The following is a 10,814-nucleotide window of genomic DNA, read 5'->3' on the forward strand; positions in this document are numbered from 1 at the left end:
AAAAAAAAAAAGAATCGGTGACCTTGAATTTTTGAAATAGATAGTAATTACCAACTGCAGTTATGTAATTGGGTCGTTCAAAGCGAAAAATTCAGGAAGAAAAACTTATCAAAATAATTTAATTCTCACCGCGTACTAATTCTTCAGCTATTTGAACGAGAATATCAAAAATGTTGACAGAAAATTGAAAGGTCAACTTTGTCTTATTGGAACGGAATTGAATAAGAACGATTTTTTTTAATTCTTTGTGATTAAATTTTGAAATGAGCTTTCTATTTTATTTCAATCAGTTTATGGTTTCAACCCCGAGGCCTTCAAAATCTTACATGAATACCCAGAGATTTGTTTGGATAACCTGGAATTCAAATAATGGAATCACCATTGTTATAAATACACAAGCTAATCTAACTTTTAACTTCTACCTAATATTTAGCCAAGATCAAAAGACGTCGAATTAACTTAATCAATTAACTTTTTCTCAATCCCTTGTTTTCTTATGATTGGAGCGTGGTTGTTTTTGTAAAAAGAAAAAAGTTTGATATATAAGCCTTTTTAATAAATCTAAACTATAAGCTAAATTGTCTAGTTCAGAGAGTGAAAGTTCTGATGTATCCAGCTCCCAAAGTGAGACAAATTTTGACGAGTGTGGTCAATTTGGGTACATATTAGAACCGGAGTACACTGAAGAAGAACTCCAACAAATTGAAGCTGAAGAAACTTTTAGACAACAGGATATTTTAAATTTTAATCCTCGCAAGTTTGACACCAATTGGTGTTCATGTAAAAACTGTATAGTCATGCCATTGCCGGCGGAGTGTTTCTGCTGCCACGAATTTACGCTATTAGAAGAAAAAATGAATTTGGGTGAATGTGTCACTGAAAATACAGATTTTAGAATAGTTTGTCTAAACCCCGTTGTTCTTGAAACAAGCTACATAAGTTTCCTGAGATACAAGCGCCATAGAGGGAGAGCTCCAGACGTACTTACTAACAGACAAAGCAGGCTTATGGCTTATCGTCAGTTTGTGTGTTGGGTCAGGAAAGGTCAACCACTTGGCAAGAAACACAGAATAACCCTACCGGCTTGTGTAGTTAATGTCATTAGAAAAGAGTTTCCATCGTTGGATGGGGTATACGAAGGATTCAAAGAATGTGAAAGTGACACTTCAGACTCTGAATAGTTCTAAAATCATTTTCACGATTAACCAATACAATTTTTCACAGAATGTTTCAGATTCATTTCATTATTTGTGTATTAATAAACCTATTTATGAACTATTTAATTTTGAGGTCTAATTTTATAGAGTTGCTTGTTGTATATATTAACATGAAGGTTTGGTATACCACAGTACCACGGAGCGTTGATATCATTTGACACGAGATCCTCCCGAGATGTTGGTGGGGTTCTTGTTGGGCAACCTAAACCTTGGTCTTTTTCAGCTGATTAGGCATCTCATTGTTGAAGGCCGTACGGTGACCTGTAGCTACTAATTTTTGTGTTATTTGGTCTCTTGTGGAGAGTTATCTCATTGGCAATCATACCACATCTTTTTTTATATCTAAATGTTTGTAATTATATCGTTTATGGTTGCTATACTGCTTACACGTTTTGGATAGACAACAGAGCTTGAAGTACTTCATACAGGTTTATTTTTTTTGACACAATCAGTAACAAAATAACAAAATTTAACAAATAAACACAATAATAATCATTCATGTTACATTATAACTTTATACGATGCAGAAACCTAACACTTATAAATCAACGAATTATAATACTATACACGATTCAAATAAAAATACTACAAACGGTAAATACTAAGTATCTCACAAAGGCTTCATTTTGCATCTTTTTACTCTCTGACTCGCTCGATTTCGTCTCATTTTACAAAGCCTTTGTTCACTACTTCCCTGAGGTTTTTTTTATACATGAATATATATTTGTATACGGACTTTGCAGTACTATCCAGAAGCGTACTTCAATAAATCAACAAATTACGATTTGCTACACGTCATGATTAAAATATAGATATTACAAACGGAAATTAATTCAAACATTTTCGGCTTGCATCTTTCTTCCATCTGCCTCTCTTGATCTATCTAATTAAGGGTGCCAACTATCACTCCTTTTTCTCTTTTAAACTTGCTTATACATATATATTTATAAGACCAATTAATGCATACCACACTCAACATACTGTCAATTTTAGATATTCAATCAAGAAAAGCGAGATCTGTGATCGTCAATTAGGTCTTCCTTACACGGTGCAGGGTCCTTGCTTATGTTTACGGGCAGTGACAGTGACTTTAGCTGGTGAACTGTTTTCCTTTTGGGACCCTCCTGTTGGCTGGTGACTGCAAACTGCAATATATCGGCTTTGAAATCGTAATCCTTCTTCTCGTATATTTTCCGGGCCGTCCACCTTCCAGTGCTCTTGGGACATCGGGTTGCGAAGGACAGTTTGCCATTGGCATCGGTCTTTTGGTTTCTCCCGATGTTAACATTGTTGTCTACCACTGCCAACTGAGTACGGGCAACCATTGATGCGTATTCAAACTCGAGTCGCTTAGGACAGTATTTCAGCATCATGGAGTGATATGTTTCCAATGCTCCTGTGTGGCAAAAAAGATCTAGTTGACGTATGTCTCGTAGAATTAGCTTGTCTGTGACGACCTTCTCTAATGCTGCATATGCTTGGCTGTCTTGATTCAACCATTTCTTTTTCCTTATATCATCAGGGCTTAGTGGGGGGTGTCCACATTGTGTCACAATCTTCCCAGGAAAGGTGTGTCTATTCGAAATATGACAAAGAAGGCTTCTCCATGTCTCTTCAAGTTTATCAGAATCACCATCGGATTGTCGGGAACAGTACCAAATGTGGTTACAGATGGAGGGGATCCATGGCTTCACCTCATTCAGCAGCTTCTTTGGCTTTATGGCTAAGATCTTCTTCTTAATCGATTTTGATAAATGCCAAACGTCAAACTGATGTTTCTTGTCACTGTGGTCTGTTGCCATGGCTTTGCGGATCTGGACATGTCTGTCTGTAACAACGACTCCAACTGTAAGATCTGCAGCCTCAATGCTTGCAAGGGACCGCTGAAATCCTATGAGTTCCATCTTGTTTGACGATGTGGTTTCAGAAACTTGGACTAAGCTAAAGTCTGGTATGACGCCAGTGGCTGAGTCCATGAATGTGTACGTACAATACTTGGCTGAAAAGCCTGGACTGTCACAGCGTCCATCTCCACCAAGAATGAGCTGTTTACCATGTAGCTGCTGTAGAATGACATCTCTTTGCATGGTGTAGTAGCGGTCAATGGCAGGGATGGCGATGTCTTTCTGCAAACTGTAAAATTGGGTTGATCCAATAAACTTTAGTGATAGTATTTCGGCAAAGTGAGATAGTCTTGCAAAGGTTTCACCAGACAGGATAACAGCTGTAGCCACCATCAAATTACCTGCAGGTTTATTGTTGACCAATGGTTGTGACTCCCACGAAGTTTGGTGACCTTTCATACATAGGAACTTAACTTTCATCGCAGTACCGTTGTATATGATCTCGGATGCGTCAGCAGCAATTGGTTCTCCACAATCTGTACAAATCACTCGTCCAAACAATGACTTCAGGCAGCTCTCAAATGCAATAACCTTAGGTTCTGTGGTGATGTGTTGCATGGAGTCTGAAGATGATGACTGATTTGAGTCCCGGGATTCGTCGCTTGGTACATAGGATAGATCGCTGTCGGGTTTCTCGGGGCTGGATGTTGGTGTAGGCGTGGATGCATCAGATGCATCCTGGTCTTTCTGAGGCGAACTAATGAATGCTGTGTCAAGTGGCTGTGTTGAGGAGATAGGGACCTGTAGGTAGCTGTGGTTTGTCATTGAGGTACCGAAATCAGTGTCAGTTTGAAGTTGTGGTAATGTCTGAACCCCGACGTCAACCATTAAGGGTTTCGACTGTAAAGAAAATGGGGGATATAAAATAAAATGACCATACTCCTTGGAATTATTTTTCCTTACGAAGCGTTTAAGTTGACATGCAATATTGGTTTACCCATTGTTGAAGGCCGTATGGTGATCCATAGTAGTTAATTTCTATGTCACTTGGTAGCTTGTGATCAGTTGTCGCATTGGCAATCATACCACATCAATAATCTCAGTTATATATATATATATAATATAATTCAACTTGTAGAGAGCCTTGGATACAGATTTAAACAAATATAATACTGATATGCATAACACTTTTTTCACACTTTCAATGACGGAAATACTAATAAAAATATAAAGAAACTTAAATAAACCGAATCTATTTCAGTCAAATTGTTGAGAACCCCTATAAAGTTGAATATGAACTCAATTGGTTTTATATATAACAGGATTGCACACTCAGTACCAAGAAAGGAGCTTACTTTATCGAATCATAAATGTTACTTGTTCTTTATATATCATGGTTCATTCAGTATTTGTAGACTAGCATTAATTTGTATGAGGCATTTGACCTATATTATATTGATGCATAAAGATGTCAGGATTTACAGAAGTTAGAAGAATCAAATTCCAATAAAAAAAACTTACTGACTATCTTTTACCATAAACTCTATGAAATGGCCAATTTAACTGGTGAAATAACAAAAAAAAAGCTAAGAATACTTACCAATACATTGACTTTTTCCTCTACAGCTTTTACAGCATGTTTAGTTTTTTTCTGTGGAATGTTGTTTTCTGAAATAATTTTATCAAAATAAGTTCCAAAGCAACATTTAACATTTGAAATTCCCTTAAAAATTACACCTACAACAAAATAAACATTAGGAATTCGTTCGGCGGATTGATAACTAGTTGTTAGTTGCCCCGCGTCCAGTGGCAAATATTTAATGCATGTTAAAGACGTGATTGCAGATTAAAAAAATACATAATAAAGAAGTTAAACTCGGAGTATGAAATGCAGAAACAAAAATGGAATATATAGAATGACGGTATTATGATGAACACAGCGAGAACACACAAGAACTTTATCGACTCGAGTCTAGGTTCGTTTTTTTTCTTTTCTTGTTTATATAGATTAGACCGTTAGTTTTCCCGTTTGAATGGTTTTACACTAGTAATTTTGGGGCCCTTTATAGCTTGTTGTTAGGTGTGAGCCAAGGCTCCGTGTTGAAGGCCGTACTTTAACCTATAATGGTTTACTTTTTAAATTGTTATTTGTATGGAGAGTTGTCTCATTGGCACTCACACCACATCTTCCTTTATCTATATACACATGTATCATGTTGTGTCTCCCAGCTTCATTTCCACTGGCGGATCTAGAAATTTTCATAAGGGAGGTCCACTGACCAAGAGGAGCCCCGCTCCAGTCACGCTTCAGTGATTTCCTATATAACCCACCCGATTTTTCCCACAAAAGGGGGCTGCCCCCCCCCCCCCCCAAATTTGACTCCGATTTCGGAGACTTTGTTATCACAACTGTGGTTTAATAAGTTAACTTGTTTTAAATTATGAAAATAATAAATAAGAATATTTCTTCTTCATTTTAGTTAGACGTGCAGGCAAGTCTATAGTTCCTGGAGATTTTCATATGGAATAAATATGTTAATAAATACCTTTACTTTCTGTCATGACTGAATTCCCTCTGTTATCATTGACCCCATTGACAATTGGTAGTGGCATCTGTTGGAATAAAGTAGAACATTATAAGGCAATGATAAAAGATGAACAAAGAGTAAGACCAAAATTGGCATTTTTTTCAAATGAGACAAGTATGTTCTACTGTTCAAACCGGGGTATGTAGTCAAACCTTTAAAACTTGGAAATTGCTTCATATAAATAGGAATGTTGTATGATTGTCATTCAATGAGACACTTTTTACCAAATTCAAAATGTACTGGAATAGTCTGGAAGTATAATATTGTGTTTTAACGCTAGAATTATTTAAAACATTTCTATTTTAAATGTTATTTATAATTATTTAAAGCTTTTATTGTAATCCTCTTCCTTTAAAATATTTATTTTTGATCTGCCAACATCACATTCATTTAACAGTAGGAAAGATTCGAACATGGAGAAATTTTTACCTCAAGCAACACTCTTTTTCTTGTTTGTGAATTACTGTCATCATCTCTCAAGCCTTGGTTGTATGCAAACAGTGTTGGTACTGCATCTGACTTCAGTCTTCGATGTCTAGGTGTGAAGCCTATTAACCTGCCCTGAAATATGAAAAGGTCATTCATTAGTTACTCTGTCTCAATATTTTCACTTCTGCCACATGATTATGTCGCTGTTATCAGTCTTAGCACTCAAAACAATTACGTAAAAAATGGTATGGAAAGTCATAGTATACTGCATGATGGGACGAAAACGGGTTTGCACAAATGGGAATAGGCACAATGTAGGTATCCCTTTGTAATGACTGTATCACAGAAACAAGATCGGAGGACAAAAAGTCACATACGAAATATAATTATAGCAGTGATATTATTTATAACATATTTGTATGTTCATAGAACAACGGGGCCACAGTTAATTCACTCTGTTCGTGGTCTATAAGCAGTTACATTTATTCCAAGTTTGAAGCGGTGCAAAATTTTTAACATAATTTGACTTTTACCAAGAAATGCATTGTAGCAAAGGGGAAGAGTAAGTCTCATGTCAGAAACTCGAAAATAATGTAATTTAACAGAAAAGGAAACAAATAACGGACTTTGGCAAAAAGGAAGAAAGCTTCTGATATATCCTTTTCTCCAGACATAAAATCTTTTTTCAATAAATCATCCTACAACAGCTTAAAAGCTGGAAATGCCCACCGATTTCGCGGGTGTGTTTTAGTGTTGTGAAAATCTTATATTGAAAAAATGACAACTCATTTGAAATATTGAATGTACATGTACAGAAAGACAAACGAATACCGTATCTAGAGACAACCACAAACTAAGTATCATCTTCGTGTCATAATTGCGCATGCTTGTCTCTTCACATACAAGTAAACGCAAATTTCCTAAGTGCAAAATATTTCGTAAATGCGCCTGCTTATATCGGAAATAGGACAAGAAAGTATAAGATAGTCATCCATAATTCTCGGTTAAATTCTCTAGGATTTACTCCAAACAAAGTTGTAAAATGATGAAGTTTTCTTTTTCTTAAATTATTCATTACAACTCAAGACCATAACTTAAATTAAACATTTGATAAGCAAATAAAACAATCTGACAAAACATAATGAAAGTTATTGTGTACAAAAGCATTGGCGGACCCAGAGGGAGTGGTTTCGGGGTTGGACCCCCCTCCCCCCCTTGTTTTTTGGCCGATCAATGCATTTGAAGTGAGACATGTAGTTGGAACCCTCCTTTTTAATGTGACTGGATCCATCCCGAAAAGTAAATCTCTTGTACAATTGAAAATTCAAAAAGAAATCATTTTACATGGTACGTGTACAGTACTAGATAATCTTCTACACATTAATTTTGAAGCCGAAGTCAAAATTATTAATTTACGGTGTTATTGTTTCTGTCTTTGCACATGTCAGAATTATTCAGCCTGTGGATATAAATTTTAAACTCTTAATTTCATATTTGGACGGATTTGTGTATTTCAATCATATTAGGGGCATACATTGTTAACAGGATGTATAATACACCTGACTATATTTTTGATGGCACTTTTACCTGTGCACACCTGGGTAAAACAGCTGGGTCCGGAATTGTGTAATGTCACCATGCAGTTTATTAGCCTGCAGGAAGTATCTAGAATACCTGAATGTGACACTAGTACACGACCTCTAGCAAAAATTCAAAAGATCGTCGGTTTTCATATTAGAGTAAAGTACCCGAAATTAATAAAATCTATTACAGATAAAAGACTTTTTTTGCATAGTATTTTCGAAAAAATCATTAGAATAATTATATGCTTTAACAACTTCCAAATTAGTGTCCACCCACTAGATGTATTCCTATCATAAATATAGTAAGAAAAATTACTCCTACGATTGACAATAAATCATTACAAATTTCGTTAGCCTAGCTGTCGACATTTTATATCCCGAAACTGCTTAGCCTTAACTTGTAGGACCACGCAACTGGGTTGACCTAGTAGACAAATAAAAAGCATAACAAGGGGGTGGTAAGATCTATTAAGTTTCCGTTTCCACACGAATCGGGGAAGACATACGCTCCCATATACCCATCACCCTTTCAACCTTTTCTATGGGGCAATATGGAAAAGGCGGGAAAGGGGGGGAGGGGTTAAACAGCATCTGTAATTATACTACATGTAAATAAAGTCTTATTTTTAAACCATTATTATTTTAAGCAAATGAACCTTTAAATGTTTTACGTAATTTTTATTTTTTTATGTACACATACGTTTTTTTTGCACCTAATAACAAAACGTCATATATAATTCAGTTTCGAGTAAACGTATAAATTAATTAATTCTTTTTTGGTTTGTTCTGAAATATTATTTTAAAAGCAAGTTTTAAACAGAATTTATTAAGTTGATATAAATGACATCACATGATTGTTATAAAATCAAAATGCCGAAGTGGCTAGGTACCTTTTATGGCTTCATTGTGCCAAGAAATATATACCCCCTTGCATGATTAAATCAAATATCTATTATTTTAAACAAGTTCATAAACTTAAATTGAATAAATATAATAAATAATATAATATTTGAAGATTTTTTTCCTGTATATATTCACAAATTATCAACAAATTTAATTTGTTGTGACTTTTTGTCTGTGACCTTTTTACCCGTTTACTAAAATACTACTTGTAAACAACAAAATCTGTTACTAATGCATGAATGTCGAAACTACATTTATCTGAAAATATCTGAAACTACATTTATCTGAAAATATCTTTCAACCAGGCTTGGAAAGAAATAGCAATAAAAACATTCATGAGAAAAATCATAATTACCATCAAATTTCCATCGAAACAAGATGCTTCAAAATGGTCTGCACACACTTTCTTGAACTTGTTGTGAGTGAAGGTGGTTGGTGTTAGGTTTAGGTTAATCATCCACGTCTGGTACAACTCTTTCTTTTTTGCAGGATCTGGGAAAGTGTGTAAGCTTATGCCATGGGAACTCCGAGTTGAACATCCGTGCGCTTGACAAGTCATTTTGATACTGAATATACGATATGCCATGCTTGTTTTTTCGCTTTGTGGTATTCAGATATTTTATTCAAATATACTCACCACGTGACAATTTGTATCGGAGATGCCGTCAAAATGGCGATAAGTCGAGAAGTGATAGTGGGATTTTGATTTTGATTTTAATCACTTATCTAGAACAATTGAACAATAATTTTAACAAATCTATGATTATTTATATCAAATAAACATAATATAAAATTTTCATTTTTTTGCGAAGTTTCCCTTTAACATTTAGGCCGGATCGACGTGGGGCCGGATCGACGTGGGACGGATCGACTTGGGCCGGATCGACGTGGGGCCGGATCGACCCGAAAGCACTGTGTCCTTGGACCACATGTATAATGGTTTACTTTTATAAATTGTTATTTGGACGGATAGTTGTCTCATTGGCAAACACACCACATCTTCCTATATATCTATGTATAACAGTGTGTAGAAAAATATTCAATACACTACTTTGTGAATTCTGTTAGTGAATATTTCAATAAGGGGGGGGGGGGGGGGGGGGGGGGGGGGGGGCAATAGGGTTCTGTTAACAGGTTAACAACACCTAGATTTTGGCAAAAACAGGTCACAAAAAAATTCCAAAATGCTGATAACATTTAACGAACAACTTGATCTCAAATAACAGTTACCAGCACCTTGAAAAGGGCCATAACAGGTTAACACAAAAAGGTATATTTCCCCCCACCCCATCCCCACCCCCTCATTTCATATATTTTTTTTAAAATAGAAAGTTCAGAAATATACTTTTGTGTGAATACAAGGGATTTTCAAGTCAGACTGAGGTGGTGATGTTTCAAACATTTATTAGCACGGAATTCCCTGCCAAGTTATCAATTTTAATTTGTTATGATGGAGTGCGGAAACTGAAAGCAGCCTCTAGGCTCTTACTCTGCAAATTGCAATATATCTATACACTTTTACATTTATAAATGATATTATAAGGCCGGTGGCAATATAAGATAGTTTTCTATTAGAAAAATCTACTTACGGGTGTCTACTATTTCCGATGTAATTTACAGGTTGTAGTTTGTTCGGCTTCAGCATCTAAAATGGCGCCAACGATAGCGTGCCTCAATCGATACTCCTCTGGGGTCACCTTAAACTACGTAGAGTATTGCAAGAGTCTTCCGAATAATTTGTACACTGCGAGATTGGTTATTTAATAGATTTTTCCTGCCTCAAATTTACCCAAAATGAAATTTATATGGAAAACATAAAGAAAATAAGTGATAATGTTTTTTTTTTCATTTCCAATATTAAAAAAAAATACATCAAAATTTAATTAAACATGATTACGCGTTTTCAAGTCACTACATGATCATCCCGACATCCCGTATTTTTTTAAGAACATCTGTAATTCTTTAATTTATAACTGATAAGTCAAGTTGACAAATTTTTCACCACGGCACCAGTCAGTAATTGCACAAATGTATTTGCAATCACTTATAAAGTTTCAGATGCTTTAATATTCAATAAATAAATAATACTTCGGCAATCTGTTGATTTTTAACTCAAGTCGCAGCGGTTTGTGCAGCAGTTTGACTTTGAGCTACTTATTTTTTTTAATATAAAAAATATTAATTAATTAAATAGGAAGAAGCAAGAATTAAAGTTGATTATTTTTTCCATTTAATTAAGGGGACATGGTA

At 35.3% G+C, this 10,814-nt stretch overlaps 1 protein-coding gene across 1 annotated transcript; it reads right to left on the reverse strand.

Annotated features, from left to right (window-relative positions):
• Window positions 1–1,437: 1,437 nt before the first annotated feature.
• LOC139520886 (uncharacterized) lies at window positions 1,438–6,333 on the reverse strand. Its single transcript, XM_071313906.1, has 4 exons — window positions 6,079–6,333; window positions 5,608–5,674; window positions 4,662–4,729; window positions 1,438–3,961 (listed from the first exon to the last, which is right to left on the reverse strand). Exons 1-4 carry the CDS (start codon window positions 6,232–6,234, stop codon window positions 2,219–2,221), a joined length of 2,034 nt encoding a protein of 677 aa, XP_071170007.1. The 5' UTR covers window positions 6,235–6,333; the 3' UTR covers window positions 1,438–2,218.
• Between the last annotated feature and the right edge of the window lie 4,481 nt (window positions 6,334–10,814).

The sequence above is a fragment of the Mytilus edulis genome, chromosome 4 (assembly GCF_963676685.1).
Source record: "Mytilus edulis chromosome 4, xbMytEdul2.2, whole genome shotgun sequence".
NCBI lineage: Eukaryota > Metazoa > Mollusca > Bivalvia > Mytilida > Mytilidae > Mytilus > Mytilus edulis.